Consider the following 22,084-nt stretch of genomic DNA (forward strand, 5'->3'; position numbering starts at 1 on the left):
TTACCTTCTCGGCGTATGAGTTGTGGGCCTGAGCAGTGAGAAGTTAGTTACAAATCGATGTTTAATTTTTAACCTAGCTAAAGAACACAACGAAAAATGCGGGAACCCTAAAAGTTAAAACCCCGCTCGCCGAGTTGAGGGTTGAAAATCGCCTAAATTGCAATTATTCGGTGAGTCGCAAGTCAAACTCGGTCAACGCAAGCTTGACACGCCCAAAGTTAAATCGAATCGTTTGAGGGAAGACCAAAGCTTGACTCGTGATTAGTCGCGAGTGATCGGAGATTCATGTTTCACTGTTCTGGACCCTCTGCCCAGCGTCTGGCTCAGAATCTCGACTTCTCCCAAGCAAAATGGAAATCTCCCCTAGAGGGCTATGTGTTGCCTCTGCGCTGCCTCTTTATGGCAATCATTGCCTCTCTGCAATGCACTCACCAAAACTGGAAAAGCTTCCTTCGGCTTCACTATCTCTGCCCCTCTCACTGCTTCGACCTCACTGAATCACTTTCGGCAACACACTGTTGCTACTCTAGAAATCGATTTCTCAGCAAAATGGAACTCTACAAATGTGTTCTCCAAGCGCCATCGACTTTATTCTTATAATCCTCTGTTGAGACTTCAACGGCCAATATTAGATCTTAATCTATGGCTAGGATTAACTAGAAGTCGATCCCTGTGAGTTCTCAGTTTCTAGAAGATTCACACAATAATTTAATTAATTATGATTAATTAGTCATTCCCTAAGTTTAGACTTAGGAAATATTTAAAAACGACTAATAATCTAATTAAGTCATCTCTAGGTGGAATTTCCAGAAAACGATTTCTGGGTTTTGGAGATATCATGTATTTTAGCCTCTCCACAAATTTTCAAGGCTAGAACACATCTGATGCTACAAAAACTACCACAAAAAACTAAAATCAAAAGATTAGTCCAAGACATTTTAAAGTGTGGAATCATCACAAAGAGTAGAAGCCCATACGCTGCTCCAGTGGTTCTTGTCCGAAAGAAGGATGGATCCTTTAGACTGTGTGTAGATTATCGAGGACTGAACAAGGTAACGATTAAGAATAAGTTTTCGATCCCCTTTATAGATGAAATGCTAGATGAACTTCATGGAGCCCAATACTTTTCAAAATTAGACTTGAGATCGGGATACTACCAGATCAGAATAAGGCTAGAGGACATAGCGAACACTGTTTTTCGAACACATGAAGGTCATTATGAATTTAAGGTAATGCCCTTCGGATTAACTAATGCTCCGGCCACCTTCCAAGCCACCATGAGTGAGGCAATTCATCTGTATCTAAGGAAGTTTGTGTTTGTGTTCTTTGACGATATTCTAATCTATAGTAAAACGTGGAAAGAGCATCTACAACATTTGGAGCAAGCTCTCACTACATTAGAACATCAGTTCTACGCAAAGATGTCCAAGTGCACCTTCAAAAAAGAAGAAGTAGAGTACCTCGAACACATAATATCCAAGGAAGGTGTAAAAGTAAATCCTAATAAGATCAAGGCTATAAAAGAATGGCCCAAACCAGTTAACATCTCCAAGTTGAGAGGATTCTTAGGGTTGACTGGGTACTATTGAAGGCTTATTAAAAACTATGCCCATGTAACCGCACCCGTAACGAACCTTCTAAAAAAGAACTCATTTCGATGGGATGATGAAACAGAAAGTTGCTTTGAAGACTTGAACGAAATTATGTCTAATGCACCTGTATTGGCAACTCCAAACTTTTCAAATTCATTTGTAATTGAATGTGATGCTTCAGGTTTTGGCATAGGAGCAGTATTAATGCAAGATGGTCACCCAATTGCGTTTTAAAGCAAGAAGCTCAACAAGAAAGAATGTCTCAAGTCTACATATAACAAGGAAATGCTTTCCATTATGCACGTATTAGCCAAGTGGAGACAATATCTTTTGGGAAGTAAATTCTTAATACGAACAGACCATAATAATCTTCAACACCTCCTCCAGCGAAAATCACTCTCTATAGAACAACAAAAGTGGATCGAAAAAATTGTTGCCTTCGACATGGATATATTACATAAGAAAGGGAAAGACAACGTAGTAGCAGATGCTTTGTCCAGGAAAGACGAAGAATTATCATTACTTGCAATTTCAGTTGTTGTCCTAGAATGGCTTAATGAAATCCGAAGTGAATATGCAAAAGATCCAAAAACAAGTGCTATAATCAATAACCCTCCTCAAAATTAAAAATTTGAATGGAAAAACGATATTTTGTAATACAAAGGAAGGATTTACCTAAGTCCAAATTCCAAATTTAAAGTCAAGGTTCTCAAAGAGTCCCATGATTCATTATCAGCCGAACATGTGGGCTTCTTTAAAACCTACTATAATGCACGTCAATCATTTTTCTGGAAGGGAATGAATAATGATATTCAAAAATATGTTGTAGAATGTGATCAATGCCAACGAAATAAAAGTGATAACATTATGACCCCGGGTCTGCTCCACCCCTTAAATATCCCAAAGCAAAAATGGGAAGAAATATCAATGGATTTTATTGAAGGATTACCCATGTTAGATAGAAAAGATAAAATTCGTGTAGTAGTAAACAGATTCACAAAGTATGCACACTTCATAGGAATGAAGAAATTAGATTCAACAAAAGAGATCGTCGAGATATTTTGCAAGAATGTCTACAAATTACATGGATTTCCTAAAGTAATGTTAGTGATAGAGATGCCAAATTTAAAGGGAATTTTTGGAAGGAGCTCTTCAAACATATTGGAACATACCTCAACATGAGTTCTGCATATCATCCTCAAACAGATGGTCAAACAGAAACTATCAATAAGTGCTTAGAAGCTTACCTTCATTGTTATGCAGCAGACAAACAAAATAAGTGGGCTCAGTGGTTACATCTCGCTGAATGGTGGTACAATTCAACTTATCACACTTCTGCAAAAATGACCCCATTTCAAGCTTTGTACAGATATGAACCTCCTAAATTGAAGGACTTGGTCATTTTCGAGACAAAAGTTCCAACAGTTAAGGAGCAATTAGAAGAAACCCAAAAAGTCTTTCAAGCATTAAAAGAAAATCTAAGTATTGCAAGAAATCGCATGAAGCAGCAAGCTAACCGACACAGAACAAAGAGAGAATTTGAAGTTGGAGAATGGGTATTTGTTAAACTTCAGCCTTACAAGCAATTATCCCTAAAGAAAAAAGGAAAAAACAAATTGGCGCCAAAGTTTTATGGACCATATCAGATTAACAAAAAGATCAGCCAAGTAGCATACAGCTTAAGCTTTTTGGATAATAGTTGAGTTCACAACGTTTTCCATGTATCTTGTCTTAAAAAGGCATTGGGCAAACACCAATCAGCACAGACAACGCTTCCAATATTAGATGATGAAGGCAAGTTCATCTTAGAACCAGAAGGAATTGTTACCACCAGGAAAAGGAAGTTACGATCTCGAGTAATTAAAAAATACCTTATCATGTGGAAGAACGTACCAGAGGAAGAAGCTCCTTGGGAGACAAAAGCATTTCGTCAACAACACCCATCGTTACATATGTTTTGAAAACAAAGTATTCTTTTGAGAGGAAGGCCATATTATGTATAAAATTATTCTACTAACTTAATTAACTCAATTTTTAGGGTTAGGTTTATGAGATATGACTTATGAAAGAACTCCCCAATCCCTAAAATCCTTATTTTAATTGTATCCCAGATGGTTCTTGCAGAATTGTCTTTTCAAAAGAACAGGATCACACGAGACCAAGTGGACCCGATCTAGGATAGGATGAATGAGTATGGCAACCAATGATGTTCTTACCCTAAAAAAGGTGGGGAAAGGATCAAAGAACGGATTTTCACTTGAAAGTGTTGATTTGATCCTATGAGGTGCTAGCTTTGGGGATGCTAAGGCAAAGTTTGATCCTGGACCTAGGGCTTGGCTTTACTCCCAACTCCAATGTCGAAATGGCTTCAAAATTGGAGGAGACCTTGAAGAAACACTAGCGCAAGAGACCCTAGGAGATCGAATTTTTTGGAGGGTCAGCTTGTCAGGAAATTGATGCCTTAGGTACCCCAACTTGGCTAGACCTGAATGAAGGTAAAAGGATGTGAATTTTGGTGACCACCTTTTGGTAGATCAGTGCCTTAGTCTTTGGGAGAATGGAATCTATGATGAATATGAGGAGCATTTCTTGATTCCCAATAAAGGAGGCCTCAAGACCACTTCGCTAGCCTTCTAGGTTAAGAAGAAGCAATCTTGCAGCTTTTATACTTCGATGCACAAAGGGAATGGCTTATCAAGGTCAAATTCTTTAATAGAATTACCCCTAGGAGATTTTGTTCATATTACATGGCCCATACATTGAGAGATGCTATAATAGAGACAAAATTCCACAATTTTAAGCAGTGTTGCATGTAGCGATTAGCCCTATAACAACGAAAATCACAGTCCAATGTATATGACAAAGTAAAACAAGAATAACATTAAAAGCATGTACTTACATGCAATGTTTTAAAAAACGGTCGGCTCAGAACCGACTCGGCCAAGTTGGTCCGAGCTAGCCTTGGAAATTTAAACCCGGCCATTGAACCGGTTTGGCCGGCCGGGTTAATACCGAGCAGGCCGAGTTATTAACCCGGCCGACTCGGCCGAGTCCGTATCAACCCGATCGGGTTACTTGCAGCGCCCGCTCACTTAAAAAAACGCCTTTTTTTTAATTTTTTTTAATATTTGATAAGTGTGGGGGACTCCAAAGGGGTTTAGTAATTGGTTTGTTGGTCTTTGGGGTCCATTCCCCCCTCCCAAACCCTATTTTACCCACTCAACCCCTCTCATTCTCTCACAGCGATCTCATGCATTTGAGTGAGAGTTTGTGAGGAGTTGTTGAGTTTGTTTTTGGAGCAGCAGTGAGGAGTCTTGGGCAAGCATTGTAGCTGGAGTGAGGAGCTTCTTGGGCAGCCATTTGGAGCAGCATTGAGGAGTTGGTTTCTTGGAGCAAGCTTGAGGAGGCAGTTTGTGCCTGGAGGTATTTTTTCACTTGTACAAATTTGTTTTTGCTTATTAAATTTTATGTGCAAATCTAGAAATCCTAAAGAGTGTTTTTTGTGAAAGAAATGAACATTGAATCAATGTTTTTTTTTTCATTTTCAGATTGTTTGCTTTCATTTCCAAGTCAAAAAATGGCACCTAGAGTGAAAGATGCTGCTTGGGCATATGTTGAAATGGTTGAAAGTCAAATGCATTGCAAATTTTGCCATAGGAAAATTAAGGAAAGTCCTGGGGGCATTAATAGGCTGAAACAACACTTGGCGGGGATTAGAGGCCAAATTACTCCATGTACCTCACGAGAAATTGGGGAGATTAGGAAGGAATTGGTAGCTAGCTTTGAGAAGTTTAAAGAAGATAAGGTTAGGCAAAAAGAGTTAGAGGCTGAAATTGAGAGGAAGAGGAATATACAAAAAGTGATGGCTACTAACCCCCATTTTGATTATGAGGGTCCTTCCTCTATCCCTTGTACTGATGCATCTAACCCCTTCCGATATGTTCCTCCCTCTTTTGAGTCTATTCAAGAAAAGGGAAAGGGTAGAATGAAAAAGGGTGATATGAACATCAAAAGTTATTTCACTCCCTCCTCTCCATCAGATGCACATGGTCCTCAAGCTAGTAGAAGTCAAATGCAGCCCACTTTAGATGACCATTGGAAGAAAGAATTGAGGGAGACTGCTTGTGATTACATAGCTAGATGGTGGTATGATGCTGATATCCCCTTCAATGCTTCTCGTTCACCATATTATGAGCCTATGTTTAATGCCATACATGTTGCTGGAAAAGGCTTCAAAGGCCCTACTATGCATGAGCTAAGGGGGTATCATTTGCAGAAAGAAATTTCATCCATTAATGAGTATTTGAAAGATTTCAAGGACTCATGGGCAAGAACAGGATGTACCATCATGTCAGATGGATGGACTAATCAAAGAAACCGTACCATCATAGACTTTCTTATCTTCTGCCCATGGGGAACCATGTTTTTAAAATCAGTTGATGCATTTGATAAGGTAAAAGATGGGCAATTGTTGTTTCAGCTATTGGATGAGGTTTTTGAGAAGGTGGGGGTGGCTAATGTTGTTCAAGTCATCACAGATAATGCCTCTAACTATGTTCTTGCTGGTAAACTGTTAGAGGAAAAACACAAGACCATCTGTTCGACCCCATGTGCTGCACATTGCATAGACCTCATGCTTGAGGATATTGGAAAATTAGATTGGGTCAAAAACACTATAGATCATACCAAAAGCATAACAAAAATTATCTACAATCATTCATGGATTACGAGCCTCATGAGGAAACACACTAGGGGTAGGGATATTATTAGGCCTGCCATCACTAGATTTGCTACTCATTTTTTGACATTGCAATCTATGCTTTCACAACATAGAAACTTGCAAAAGATTTTTTCCAGTGAAGAATGGAATCAAAGCCAGTGATCTCACAAACTGGAAGGCAAAGAATTGAAAAAGAAAGTTAATGAAGAAATATTTTGGAGAAAGGCAACAAAATTTGTGAAGCTTGAGGAGCCACTGGTTAAGGTGTTGCGGTTGGTGGATGGGGAAAGATTGGCTATGGGCTTCATTTATGAGGCTATGGATCAAGCAAAGGAGCAAGTAAAGAGGGCATACAAGGATAAAGTGGCTAAGTATGGGCCCATTTGGGCAATCATTGATAAAAGATGGAACAATCAACTCCATCGCCCTATACATGCAGCTGGGTATTTTTTGAACCCGTGGTATCATTATAAAGCTAAGGAGACACGAGCTTTGAGGGGGGAGGTTAGAGATGGATTGATTGACTGCATTGATCACATGATCCCATTGGAGTCTGATCAGCTGGAGATACACCGACAAGTCATGACTTTCACCAATGCCTCGAGTACCTTTAGGAAGAACCTAGCAAAGATTGCAAGAGAAGCAGATGAGCCAGGTAAACAAAAATTTCAATTTTCAGATTCTTAATAGCTTTTTTAATTTTGTTAAATCGTTTATAATTTGAAAGTTGGATATAATTTGTAATTTTGTTGAGCTAACTCATTAGGGAGGCTTTTGGTAGCCATTGTCCTGAATTGCAGAAGTTTGCAATTCGTATTTTGAGTCAAACTTGCAGTGCTACTGGGTGTGAGCACAATTGGTCTGTCTTTGAGAGGATTCACACAAAGAAGAGAAACCGTTTGGATCAAAAACGGTTAAATGATCTAGTCTATGTCCAATACAACCTCTGGCTCAGACGTAACCAATTGCTGAACAAAAGCCCTGATTCAGATCCCATTGTGTTGGAAGACATTGATCCAACATCAGATTAGGTAGTGGAGAGTCATCCAGCAGAGTTTGATTCTGATGAGGATCTTGATTTGGATTTACAGGGGGAGGTATCACTCAAACATGATGTTCAGTTGAATGCAGATCCTGATCCACTTGTATCAGCCTCAACCTCACAGCCAGCAAGACCTCCAGTGGCAGGCGCTTCCTCTGCTCAGCCACGAATGAAGCGCAGCCACATATCTTGTCTATCTCACCTTGCATCTGCTGCACAGCCTGCTAGTGCTACCACTTCTACAGTTGCAGCTGGAGATGATGATGAGGAGCCATGGAGCCCCCTATCTGACTCTGATGATGATCCAGAGATTGATCCACATGATCTTGGCTCCTGTGGCAGTAGCTACTAGCCAGTAGTACTGGTCACAGTTTACTTTTGTTGTAGAGGCCATTTCTGGCCTCGTTGGTTATGTGTTTTTGTTTTGAATCTTTGATCATGTATGTATTGGACAATGCACTGGCTGCCATTTTGATATAATGGATATATTCATGAGCCTACTTTGATCATATGTTGTCTTCCATCTATATTCTAATGCTTTGTGTTTGGAAACATGAATGAAAATCTTTAAAATTATGTTTTTTTATAAAAAAATAAATATTTAATGTATTTTTTACAATGACTGAGTCATTGAAATCGAGCCGGCTGAGTCGATACCGAGTCGGAGTTGGAGTCGGAGTCGACCCTCAACCGAGTCGGTGTCGGAGTCTACCCTTGGCCGAGTCAGTGTCGAAGTCGGAGTTTTAAAACATTGCTTAAATGTAACAGAATATATCCAACCATTCACAATTGACAAGAGAGAAGCTCCAAGAAAAGATAGACCAATATCCACACATCAAAATTCATCCATAAAGCTCCAATTCAACCTCTAGAAAAAGTGTGAAATTCTCAAGAGAGAGAAAAGATCCAATCCAAAGTGATGATGAGAAAATGAACTCATCTCACCTGTATTTATACACAAATTAGGAGTTCGAATTAGCCCCCTTGGCCTACATAAGCCCCAAAAATAAAATAATGTTCTCATAATTCAACTTTTGGTGACAAACCCACCAAACTAGCTCATAAATGAAAGAGTAAGCCTCTCAAGAGGTCAAATAATAATCTATACATGTCGTAGGGCCCTCTAAGAGGCCTAATGGGGTCCATGGGTACCACAGTGAAGAATAGGACCCTCAAAAGCAATGGACAAGGGGTTGGCCCCTTGTAATAACCTGTGGTGCTCCAAATGACATGTGGGGACACACAGGTGTCCTCATGGGTCTCCAAACAAATCGAAGGTGCATGTAGATCGCCTGCAAGGGCTAGGATGATGGTGTAGATGATGCCATATCATCGTGAAAGTCCCGGATCATCTGCCAAGTGTATGGTGCACATCTAGGGCCAGCTGGGCATGATGGATCAGGTGCATCTTCCTCATCCAATAAGTGAACCACGAGCAATCTCTGAATAGTTATGGGGATCCATGGAGTGTTGTCTACTGTTGTGGAGGCCCATGGCTCTCAATGCACACCCTACATGTGCCAATATAGCCCTCTGGAGGATTAGGACCCCGTATAAGGAGAGCAAACCCAAAATGGAGACCATCTGCAATCCTTCATAAGGTCCAATGCATCCCCTAGCCTTCTAGTACAAGTCATTAGAGAAATCGAGTAAATGAGCTTACCAATCATGGACCACAGGTGGGGACTTCATAATGGCTTGCCCTTCCATAATGGGCTTCGGGATGTGGCAATGTCTCCTAAACTCCAAATGAGGTTAACCAATGATCCTATTAGGTGGTTTCCACTTCTAAAGGGGATAATATAGTCAAGGGACATCTTTCAAAAGGTGGCAGCATGTGACAGATAGGTGAATGAAGTGGGAATGAGAATGGGCAGCCCTCGGTCACATGCTGGGGTACAAAAGTAGCTAATAAGAGGGAAGCCCACACTTGGGTTTATAATGTATAGAAGGGAGAAATCATGGTACATGAGGTGCCCTTGCCTTAATTTTTCCACCCTTCTTTATATGCCATTTTCCTTTTTATGATTTTCTTTGATTCGTTGCTTGGGGTTCAAGGGGTAAGAGCATGATGTATAAGATATAGCAGTGACTACCCCCTTTTAAGGTGGGGTGGTTCATTGCCCACCAGGGGTTGGGATAATCATGGGTTCCCATATGATGAAGGAGGTTCATAGAACCTATAGGAACCAAGATGATGGCCATGATGATGGGGTAGAGCTCATGTATTGGCTTTTGTCCATGTGCGAAATGTGTTTGTCCCAGCCATCTTTTGCATTTTTTGGTACATTTTCTTGTTGAATGTGGCCATACATACTTTTATCTTTCTTTTTAACCGCATCAACCTTTGGGCTTCATTCCAGGCCATGACCCAAGGTGTGGGCAAGGGAAGGGGCAAACTAACCCTATGTGGACCCAGTGGAGAAATGTGGACCCAGGTGGGAGAAATGATGAATGGGGTAATAATGAATAGAAAGAGGGTAACATAAGCGGATAAGGGAGCGGGACCAAGCAACAAAAATCAGGGTTTCCCATGAAATACCATCGCTAGAGCCAAATGGTCAGTAGAACAGATCCCACGGGACTAGAATCCAAGGTTAATACCAAAAAGGGGTCTAGGGGACAAGAACGCAAACCTAGCCCATTCCTTCCGCCAAATCCCCCCATTAATCCATGCCCAAAAGTGTCCATGATAGCAAACTACAGTACTCAATTTCCAAATGACAAGGCATACTTTTAGGTTAAGGAGGCCAATCTTCAAACACACGATCATGGCAAATGGGCGAGGGACCACATGGTTGGCTCAGGTGGTGGAGAAATGGCATAATGAGCTAGCTAGTGGTTGCAAGGGGCTACTAGCTGCCAGCTGAGGACCATCTTGGAGAAAAAAATTCCTCCCAAGGACATTACCCACAAAATGGTGGGTAACAAGCCCAAACCGGCCAGATCCAGTCTGGTTCTGATAACATTGCTTAAAACCTTGATCAGAGGGAACTAAAACTGGAGTTCAAAATGCAGTAACGGTTACAGCAGGGGAATCATATCTTAAAATGTTTGGCCATTGCTATGTTTGTGGCTAAGTTGCAGGAAATGTTGGAGAAGGGTCGTTTCCGTCCGGAAACTCGTACTATACAACCTGGAAACTCGTTTCCGGTCGTACTGGCCCATTTCTCGAGGAGGAAATGTGGCCAGTACGGTCAGAAACGAGTCTCCAAGCCGTACGGCGAAGTTTCCTTTTCTAACTTGACTTTTTCTTGTATTTTTTTTATTTTTTCACTTATAATTTTTTATTGGGCAACTAAAATATCTTATGGATGCTTCTAGATGCCTCTCAAGTTATAAAAAAGGGGACTTGGGCAGCCTAATGTTCAAGCCTATGGCCCTAGTGTTGATATGCAGTTCATGGTAATGTTTGACATTCTCCTTTATTTTTCATTTTCATCATTTTACTTGAATTTTTAACATTAGAATGTTTGAAAGTGGTTTCACCCTCATTGGATTTCATATGGAGAAAGTAGAATTTTAGATCTCACTCAAAATCCAGCAGACTTATCTGTTTTTCAGGATTTCAAGATTGGGGGGATTGCAATGTTTCCATTGGATTTTGTCATGTACTACGGTATGGAACTTGTATTTAATCAAGAGAAATAACCCCTCTATGCAGGGGAGACTCCCAATAATCAAAAGCATGTAGAGTACTAGGGTATGGAACTTGTATTTAATCAAGAGCACTAAGGTCATTCGACTATGTAGGAGGAGACTCCCAATCAAGCACGAGACAAGAAATTAGAAATTTCTCGTCACTGATTTTGGATATTGCTATTTTCATTATGTGATCATTCATGAGTAAATGTGATGTAAATTTAGAGACTTATAGTTTATGCATTGACAATTGACAATTTAATCATAATGTAATAAATTAGAAATTAGAATGTATCATATATGCTTTATGATTGCATATTATTTCTTAAATGTCCTAATCTATATATATATATATATATATATATATTGCGTTTCCCCGTTTCCAAAATTTGGGGGGGGTCATGTTTCGTACCCGTTTCCCCGTTTCATGCAATTTAGGTTTGTGGTAATTAAGATAAACACACATTAATATATGATCATTAATTCATACTAGTAAATCTAGTAAAATTCTAAATGTCGAGTAAATGTATAGACTAGAAGAAACTGAAAATGTTTACTATGACTTGCAAATCTCCACATTTTTTAAAATAATTGAGGTCGTAAATAAATTGGATGATGGGGTAGAGCTCATGTATTGGCTTTTGTCCACGTGCTAAATGTATTTATCCCAACCATCTTTCGCATTTTGTGGTACATTTTCCTGTTGATGTGGCCATACATGCTTTTATCTTTCTTTTTAGTTGCATCAACCTCTAGGCTTCATTCCAGGCCACAACCCAAGGTGTGGGCAAGGGAAGGGGCAAGCTAAGCATATGTGCACCCAGTGGAGAAATGTGGACCCCGGTGGGAGAAATGGTGAATGGGGCAATAATGAATGGAAAGAGTGTAACATAAGCGGATAAAGGAGCGGGACCACGCAACCAAAATCGGGGTTTCTCATGAAATACCATCCCTAAAGCCAAATGGTCAGTAAAGAGATCCCACGGGACAAGAATCCAAGGTTAATACCAAAAAGGGGCCTAGGGGACGAAAACATAGACCTAGCCCATTCTTTACGCCGAGTCCCCCCATTAATCCATGCCCAAAGGTGTCCATGATAGCAAACTACAATACTCAATTTCCAAATGACAAGGCATACTTTTAGGTTCAGGAGGCCCACCTTCAAACATACAACCATGGCAAATGGGTGAGGGACCACATGGCTGGCTCAGGGGGCAAGAAATGGCACAATGAGCTAGCTAGTGGCTGCAAGGGCTGCTGCTGACTGCTGGCTGAGGACCATCTTGGAGAAAAAAATTCCTCCTAGGGATATTACCCACAAAATGGTGGGTAACAGGCCCAAACTGGTCAGACCGGCAGAATCCTGTCCGGTTCCGATAACATTGTTTAAGACCTTGATCAAAGGGAAATAAAACTACAGTTCGAAACGCAGTAACAGTTACAGCAAGGGAATCCTATCTTAAAATGTTTGGACATTGCTATGTTTGTGGTAATTAAGATAAACACACAAATATATGATCATTAATTCATACTAGTAAATTTAATAAAATTCTAAATGTCGAGTAAATGTATAGACTGGAATAAACTGAAAATCTCTGCTGACTTGCAAATCTCCACATTTTTTAAAATAATTGAGGTCGTAAATAAATTGGAAAATGAAATATCAACTAATTGTTAAGAAAGTAAAACCAGTATCTACCATAGCTAGAATGGCCACTTCGCCCAATACTCAAGTCCTCATTTAGGGCCAGTCGAATTTCAGGGTTGCCTGTCAGATAGCTTTTCATTTGAATGGTCCCATCAATCTCAGATGTCAGAATATAGCCCTGTTTCATATCACTTTTGCATTATGCTCTAAAGCAACAACAATCTACAAGAAAGAATGCAAAACAGAAATCATTTACATAAATAAGGAAATCTAAAGCCAATAATTTATGTGCAACAGCTAAGCACAGCTCCATACATATTAAGACTGGAAATACTCACACTAGCACTAAATGTTACACTTATTTTTTCAATGACATCAACAAAAACTTCCTCCCGCTTCCTGCCTCCAGGCTCATTGGCTACAACTGACTTTGTAACAGCCGTTCCAGGCATTCGCTTTGATCCTTGCTGTATAACCTCAAAGCCCAACGGTGAAAGCTACATTCATGTAACTTCTTTAAAATAAATTATATTGCAATTTCAGAACATGCTAATATCATAAATCTCATCTAGAAGAGTTAACTAGTTAGATGAGAAAAAGCTTTCAAATTCAAGATAGTAATAGTATTACCATGAACATTGCAGCAGGGCTAAGTGATGGCCCCCGTCCTGCATCTACTACAATTGGTTCATTGAATATAAATGACTTCAACACTTCAGTTGAAGTATTCTGTGGATACCCAAAGTCCTGTCACAAGAAAGAGAATCATGTATTGGATAAATATGGCTTACTTTCCCTGTTTCAAGACAAAGACATAATCTATTAAAAATAACACATTGAAAGCTGTCAGTAATATGTTGAGCAATTTGTATTTGCCTATCAAAATTTTATTGACGCTGTTATGCACACATGAAATCATTCTCCAGGATGACTAAAGAACAGATCCAGATTTGGATCTTGAAATTTGGTCAGATTCCTCAGCCAATTTTTTTTATTTTGGGTTGGAAAAATATTATGTATGTCATTTATTTAAAATTCCATTATCCATATTTTACTGTAGAAAATGCATTCATTCCATATTTTTTTAAACATTATATTGTTGAATCTTTCCATATCTTGGGATGACCATATATGTTTTGCACAAGTATGTTTTATCGATGCTACGAACATCAAGTATGTTAAAACATAGAATCTCCATTAAAAACTAAAAATGAATTTTGTGCACTTCAGAATACATTGCATCTCAGCAGAATTAAATACTTCCTGTTATCACAAGTCTTGTACCAGTCACTTGGACATGGAAAGTATGGTTAGTAAGGAGGACATCCATTTAGGCTTTCAGATGCAGAGAACAATGGAGTCTGAAAGGCTAATTGACCACTACATGCAGAACTAATGGTCAAAAGATAACGAACTTGCCTACCATAAGTAGAAGCAACGGACATTCCATTACAGAGCAACAGCTGACCACCAAGAATAGATAAGTCAATCACCGAAAGAGAAGATGGCAAGCAATAGAGATGTAACAGTATCGGGGCATTAGGAATAATATGGCGGTTGTTAGGCTGCTAGAGGTTCAGTTGACCGAACAGTTAGTAGTTGATACTTGATAATTAATATGATGTAAACATGTCACCTTTAATTTGGGAGGGATAAAGAAATGAGCAATTGTATGGTTGCATTCGGCAGGTTGTTTTTTCATTGTAGGAGAAGCATTTGACGGTTGACCTATTTTACATGAAACACGTTAACAACAAATATTTCCAAAAAGGGTACAGTTTCAGAAATAACTCCTTTGAATTTTCAAAGAAACGGGCAAAAGATGGATATATATATATATATATATATATATATATATATATATATACGTTGCATGAGTTTCTGGGATGTGGGAACATTGGGAACTTGGGTACAGGTGTCCGGAACAGCTAGAAGTTACCCCAAAATTTACAGGAAACGACTAATCCAAAGCAGTAATATTATATAATAAAAAATAAAAATAAAAATTAATTATATAATTTATATAATAATCAAAATTAATATTGAATCAAAATATTTTAATATTCAAATATTAAAATCAATTTAAATATATAAATATATAATATATAATATCTCTTATATATAAATATATTCTCTGGGTGTCTCTCTCCCTAAGTCTCTCCCTTTTATATATATAAAATGTCAAGTTCATTATCAGTTCTCTGACATGTTTCTTTAGTTATTGTTAAGAAAGAAAACAACTCGAATGTTTAAGCATTGACTGCCACATACAATATGCACACACAATCTTCTGCGATATATATACATAAGCAGCAAAAGAAATACTCATCAGCATGACATCAAAGATATCGCCCTTACGTTGTCGAGCCTCGAGGTGCCACACATTTCCTTAACCCATCAAGAGATTGCTCTAGTTTCTCAATTAAGGATATCGGTGTTAAGGATGTCTTTGGCCTTTCATCCTGCGAAGGTTTCAACATAGGCTCATGTTTTGTGGGAAGTTAAGCATATTTCTCTACAGGGTTTGTATTCCTCAACCCTAGGGAACTCCGGAACTCCAAAAAAATCAGTCTTCAAAGTTCCCAGAACTTTCCCCAGCTCCCATTGCAGCTCCAGCTGAAAAGGTAACGTTCCCATACAGTTCCAAAGCTCCCGGGAGCGTGGGAACCATCGGAACGGATTTCCCACCTCTTGGGAGCCGTTCCGGTGTAATTGATATATATATATATATATATATAGTTAGATAGATAGATATATATATATATATATATATTTCTCCACTATTTTTCAAAGGTTTTTAATGAACATATATATATATATGATCAGTAAAAAGATTGGAAAAATAGTAGAGAAATATAGGACATTATAGATGTCAATATTCATGTATTTAAAATTTCTATCATTCAAACATAGATGACAATATGAGAACAATTTGCAAAAACTAAAATTTCCCTTCATGCATTAGACAGTTACAAGTCATTACCAGACTACAGCAAAGACGATAGAGAAGAACAGATCCTAACCCATACACTAGAACAAGACACAAGATAAAAATAGAAGCACCTTCTCATATATATATTCCCTTTTCCAAAAAAACGAGTTACTATTTTCTCAAGAAAGCTCCACATTATAATAAATTAAGATCTTATAGGACTAAAAATTAATTAATAAGGAGGCAAGCAACACACCATAATAGTTCAAAGCACCGGAGATGGCTTGCTAAGGACACAACAAAATGTAAAATAGCTGGTTCACAAGTGTCAAACAAAGATGATCACAAAATATCGAACAGTATCTATAGCTTGGGTCAAAATTCCTGCCCTCTAAACATTCCAACATGCAACATATAGCACAAAGTCATCCTAGGAAATTGGAATTAAAGTGCAACAAGATTATGCCTTTCTAGTTGCTCAGAATATTAATCGCATTGAGACAGCAATCACTTACAAAAGAAACCTGTAACATAACTTCTCATTTTGGAATATTCCTTGGAACACTTTTATATTCCTAAATATTACTTTGTGACCAAAATTATGTAAACATACAAGTATGGATGACAAGAACTTACTACAAATTATCAAAAAGAGCTTGAATGTATGGTTTCATGGTCGCTACAAATCCAAAATAATATCAAAGTTTATTATTATAATAATAATAAGAAGAAACTAATTTAAGGTCACAGCCTAGAGACACAATGTTGATTTGGGGTAGCATCAAATGTGCTCTAAGCCTCAAATTTTGTAGGGAGGGTTGGGCACGGGCGTTCCAAAGAACCCAGAAAGCGTTTTGGAAAATTCCACCCAGAAGTGATTTTATTAAAATAATTAATATTTTTAATGGGGTTCCTAAGTCTAAACTTAGGAAGATTAAAATATTAACGGGTTTTAATTTAATCAGGGGTGAAACTTCTAGAAAAAAACATGGATCAAGCCAAAAAGATCTAAACCTTTGATTATGATTTAATCTAGGTCGTTGGTTGTCCAACGGGAAGATATAAGAAGGGGCTTGAGGGTCATTTGGAAAACACACAGAAAGATAAAGAAAATCGATTTTTTGAAGTGAGAAGTTCTCAGGAGGAAAAATCAATTGAGGAAATCTCTTGAAGTTGAGGGGCATGGATAGTAGCTTCCAGAGAGAGAGATTCTCAGCCAAAGATACATCAGCAGAGAGAGGCAGTGGGTGATCCAAAAGCCTTGACGTAGAGGTTGACGCAGGGCCAAAAGGGCCATGCAGAACCAACGCAGAGGGAGAGAAAGGAGTTTGAAATCTGCAGAGGAATTCGATTTTCAGAAGCCAAGAGTCGGATTGTGAAACCAGAAGGCTGAAATCGAATTTCCTGGGCAGCACATCAACCAGCGAGAGAAGTGACACAACACCCAGAGAGCTTGACATTGCACTGACGCACACACTGCGTAACGGCGGCCAAAAAAGTCGGGGGGCAGTCAATTTGGGGTTGGATCAGCCAGGATTTCTTAGTGATTGTGTGAGGTAAAACTCACAAAGCTTCTGCCAGTATTTCTCTCTGTAACTAAACAACCCTGTGAGGTATTCAGTGATGTATTCGGATTTTTCTACTGCTTAATAATAATAAACCCTTAGAGTTGTTGAACCGGTTTTCCCGCATTGCGTTTTTCTGGGGACTTTTGTCCAAAAATAATTGTGTCCTATGTGTTTCTACTTTCTTTGCTCAATTTCTATGTTTCAGAATCATATTTAATTGGTGTAGGTTGCTTCAGTAATTTACTTCAATTTTTCATGAAGAAATCTGAAATAAGCTTGTAATGTAATTTTCTTGAGATTGTTAGATCTAGGAATTTTCACATGGTATCGGAGTTAATGATATGAAACAGGGAAGAGGAGATCTAGCACTGAAGCAAGGGCCAACTTGCTGCAACAAGCAGCAGTTCAAATCCCCTGAGGGATTGTGCATTTCTAGCCAAGAGGGCTATATTTTCGTGGGTGTCCCTCTCTGAGTGAGCCGATAGAGAGGTAAGACTGCCAGATCAAAAATTTCCAAGACAAAGGGAGCTACGCAGAGCCACGCAAGAGCTAGAGGGACGCAGTTTCTGCAAGCTAAGTGTTGGGCAGAAAAGTCGTCAAAAGGAAGAAGCAGATCACATAGTGAGGGAATACTTCCTCACTGATTTCTTGCCGAGGAAATCAGTATTTCTCATTTGTTGAGCAGTAGAGGAGCAGCAGCTTACCAACTCCATCAGAGAGTGCCTAAGTCAACCTAGGAGCTACGCAGTAGGGAGAAAGAGGGAGTTGTTCAACATTTTTCGGAGGAGATGACAACAAGTGGCTTGAGGGATTAGAACAGGTTGAACGGGGCTTCCAACTATGCCATCTAGAAGGCTAGAATGGCTTTCCTTCTAGATGAACATGCCCTCAAGACGCATGTTGATAATGTGGTAGTTGTCCCGATAGATGCAGATCCGTTGAAGAAGTACAGAGCTGATATGGCTAAGGCTAAGGGGATGATCTGGAATGGAGTCAAAGATCACGTAATGTGCCACATTGCTAGCAAAGGCACTGCTAAGGAGATGTGGGATGCCTTGGCCACATTGTATCAGGGATCTTCCGAGCAGTTGAACATGTACTTAGAGCAGAAGTTGAGATCTACACAGATGCAGAAGGGAAAACGTGTGGATCCGTTCCTCACGAAATTGAAGGAAACCCATGATGAGATGTTAGTTGCGAGACATACACCTCAAGATTCGGAGTTAGTGAGACTGGCTCTAAATTCTATCTCGGATGAGTGGAAAATCTTTGTCCAAAGTATCCTGGGTGTTATCACTCCTACGAATCTCCAAGGCTGAGGAAGAGTCCAGCTGAGGTAACCACAGACCAATCTTTTGACTTGGTAGCTAGCCCTACTAGGCCGAAGAGGGCTCTCTCTAAAGAATCACACAGCCAAGAGGGCTAGATGAATGAGGGTTTTAGGCTAGGTATAAAGTGCAGAGGATTGTTTGATTTGATTTGGTGGGGTTATTGTTGGATGAGGGTATTAGGTCAAAGAGGCTAGGTTAGAGCAAATCAGATATGACCACAGACATTCAAAGGGGCAAGGTAGGCAGGAGGCTTAGCACTTAAAAGGTGATTTGGTGAGATGGTTTAAGACTGATGAGGAGTTAGGAAGAGCATAGGAGATGTATTCTTCCTAAACTGAAGAAAAATGGACAAACTATGATAACTTTCCCAAAATAGAGCATGAGCAAACATGTATTCTGCCTATCAACTTGGAAATGTTTTATGAGCATACAAAACATTCATAAAAATGATCACAAAGAAGAAACAATGCTAAACATCCATATCACATGTATCCCAAAGAAATAGTTGCAACTCATCTATTAATATTGGCCAAAATATGATACAATAGTGTCTTTGATCACTAGTACAATATCCAACTGAGTCCAACCTCTGAAAAGAGTCCAGAAAGGGAAGATATGGACATCAAAACAAACTCCTCCCAACCTCAGGGGTCGAATCCATGAGAGGAGGAGCAGTTCCACTAAACTCTGAACTGATAGCTAGAGTGTAGGGTGGTCAAAGTGACTCATCCCTAATTACATTGAAACTGATTCATTTGACTTGATGATAACTTTTACCTGATGAATCTACCCCTAGGTAACTTATCCACATCATTATTACATTTGCAACATCAATTACATCAGTAAAAAGTTGATTCCAAGGATGAAAATCAAATCTAGAGAAAAACAGTGAAAAATCAAGCAAATGGTCAAGTGCGCCCTCACAGTGTCAAGTGTGCCCTCCATCTTGCAGGTTGCTTTTGACTATCTTCCCGATGTCCAAATTGAGCCCATGATAGCTCATTGGAAAGGGTGTCCTGTCTAGTTTCCAAATATGCTTTTAGTTTCCAATATGGACCTGATTTGACCATCAAAAACTTCATTCTCCCAAGACTGGTCAAACGCACAGTGCCTGGGCCAAAAATGAGGCAGAAACATGATTTTTTTGCTTGTTTTTTTCATTTTCACCTGCCAGTTTTGCAAACTAAGGCTGGAAACATGGTTTTTTTAGATGTATTTGTCCTTCTGCATCCAGTGGTGGTCTCCATTTCTTCAAAAAGTGCCCCAAAAAAGTGCACAACGCCTAGGGCGCTGCGTGTTTGACCATGTTGTTGATTTCTGGGCAAGTGCGTAGCACCAGAAGGAAGTGCACAGCGCCGACTTCAAATCGACTTTTGAGTGCCTTCCCAAAGTCCAAATTGAGCCCATGATAGCTCGTTGGAAAGATATCTCTCTTGGCTACACAATGGACCTATCAAGCACTGAAAATGATCAATTATAGCCCCTCAAAAATCAATTCTCCCAAGACTGGTCAAAAAGTGCAGAATGAGGGTGCAAAAATGAAGTGTGATCTTGCAGGAAACTTTTGGAGGTCTTCCTCAACTCCAAATTGAGCTCATGATAGCTCATTGGAAAGCTCTTTCTATCTAGTTATCATTTGACTCATCAAGAAAGTCATTTGGACACTCCAGCTAGGAGAAAAAATTGGTTTTCCCAAGGTCACTCAAGAAGTGTAGCAACTCTCTTGTAGCAACTTTATTTTTGACATTTCTCCAAAACCATAACACCTATGTAAAAATTGAAGGAGGTTTTTCATCCTTGGACTATTATGGACAAAAACCTCTCTCACTTTTGTAAAATTCATCTTTGTTTTGTTGGAAACATACTTTGAAGCAAAACTGGCTCTATGTGTGGTAAATGATTTATCCCTTGGAATGACTTCTTGAAAAATGATGGAGACATGATGTTTATGAGTTGGAATGGCCTCATACTTGCTGAAATGACCTCCCTTAGGCCTCCTCTGCTCAGATGTCTCTGATTCCATAGCCAACCCTAGCTCAATGGGAGAGGAAATTAGGGTTTAGTGCTTGTGGAAAATGATGATTTGGACACCCTTGGGAAAAGACAACTCCCTTTGGCATTCACTTAACTTTTTGAAACATTACCCTTTCACTTGATTATTTCCATTGATAAATTGATCTTTTGATGGTCTTTGAGAACTCTTTGAATTTGACTTTTCTTTAATGAAGTTGGCATATAGAGATTGAGTTGGCAACTTAGGAACAGTACTTATTACATATAGTGAACATAAAATTACATGATGAAATAAGCATTTCTCTTTACAAATCATCTTCACATGGTGAAGAGATGTTATTTGATCACCCTTTACTTGTTGGTCTTATGCAATGGAATGGAGTTTTATTGGAACCTTGGAAACCCTAATGACCTAATGAGACCTTGAAAAACCCTAAAAGACCTAATGAGACCTTGAAGGACTAAATTTCAAGATGACATCACTGATGTGATGGCATGATGTCATTAACTTTATGGACAATGGATACTCAGCAAAGTTGAAATGAACCAGCAAGGGGTAAATTTCTAAAAGGAGTAAAGGAAACCTTAATTCAACCTTCAGTGACCACATTTTTGCATGACGACCTACTAGAATGACAAAAATTTCAGAATGGGGCCCTAATATGATATGAAAAGAGGATTTTTGATCGCTGATGGCAGTATGCAAACATTGACATTAACACTGGGCAGAGTAGTATTGCTAAATTGGGACAAGATGCGAGCAGCTCTGAAACAAGAAGAGCTTACGAGAGACCTGCTCAAGGTGAAACTTCATGGGAGTAGCAGCAGCAGTGGGTCAAAGACTCAAAACCCAAAGTAGAGGAGGAGGATAACGCAGCCCTTGCATCAAAGGGATAACAGGGGTAACAAAGACGAAAAAAGGATGTCTCCAAGGTGAAGTGCTTCAGATGTGGCAAGATGGGCCACTATGCATCCCAGTGTCCTTTGAAGAAAAAGGACAAGGATGAGAAGCACGATACTAAGGTTGCAGCGGCAAAGATCGAACAAGAGGAGGAGTTCACCATGACAACCAAGATACCTCCAGGAGGGAGGTGGGCTGATATAGAACTGTAGTTCGATAGAGCTACAGATGGGCAAGATCCTTGAGAAGCCCACCTCTTGGATCATCACCTTGCTACGGGAGCCCATGATCAGTGGTAACGGGATGGTGGAGTTTCATTTGGTGCCATGGAGTGTTGATTCGACAGATGGAATGGTTAGTAGAGTCAGAATGTAAGCAGCGCAGAGCAAAGAGGCAGCAATGTGAGGAGGCACAGTGCAGAGATTCAGCAACGCAATGGCTTCAGAGGTAGCGTGAGACTAGCAACAGTCAGGATATTAGCACCGAGGTGTATCCACTAGATACTTAACCTATTTTTGGTGTTTTCAGTTGCTTCTCTCAGCAACTGAGTTGCAGTACGGACGCAATGTTAGCAGTGACAGTGCTAGCAGCATAGCGAATACAGCATTTGAGAAGGAGCTGCAGTACAAATGTAGCATTGGCAGTGGCAGTGTCAAAGGCAGCAGTACAGTAGCAGCAACAACGCAGTAGTTGGT

The 22,084-nt window shown here is 39.5% G+C and overlaps 1 protein-coding gene across 4 annotated transcripts in view; it reads right to left on the reverse strand.

The window, feature by feature from the left end:
- The window catches only part of LOC149142502 (Clathrin adaptor complexes medium subunit family protein), a 169,191-nt gene that overhangs the window by 19,144 nt on the left and 127,963 nt on the right, over positions 1-22,084 (reverse strand). For 2 of the 4 annotated variants that reach the window (XM_089453209.1, XM_089453207.1), the window contains 3 exons: positions 13,275-13,391; positions 12,983-13,141; positions 12,696-12,822 (listed from right to left, as the gene is read on the reverse strand). In XM_089453209.1, coding sequence (XP_089309335.1) covers positions 12,696-12,822; positions 12,983-13,141; positions 13,275-13,391 — 403 coding nt within the window. The remainder of the gene's footprint in view (positions 1-12,695; positions 12,823-12,982; positions 13,142-13,274; positions 13,392-22,084) is intronic. The other 2 variants (XM_089453210.1, XM_089453208.1) reach the window with 1 other exon arrangement.

The sequence above is a fragment of the Pinus tabuliformis genome, chromosome X (assembly GCF_031772625.1).
Source record: "Pinus tabuliformis cultivar Carrire ecotype Pingquan chromosome X, CPIR1, whole genome shotgun sequence".
NCBI classification, from domain to species: Eukaryota; Viridiplantae; Streptophyta; class Pinopsida; order Pinales; family Pinaceae; genus Pinus; species Pinus tabuliformis.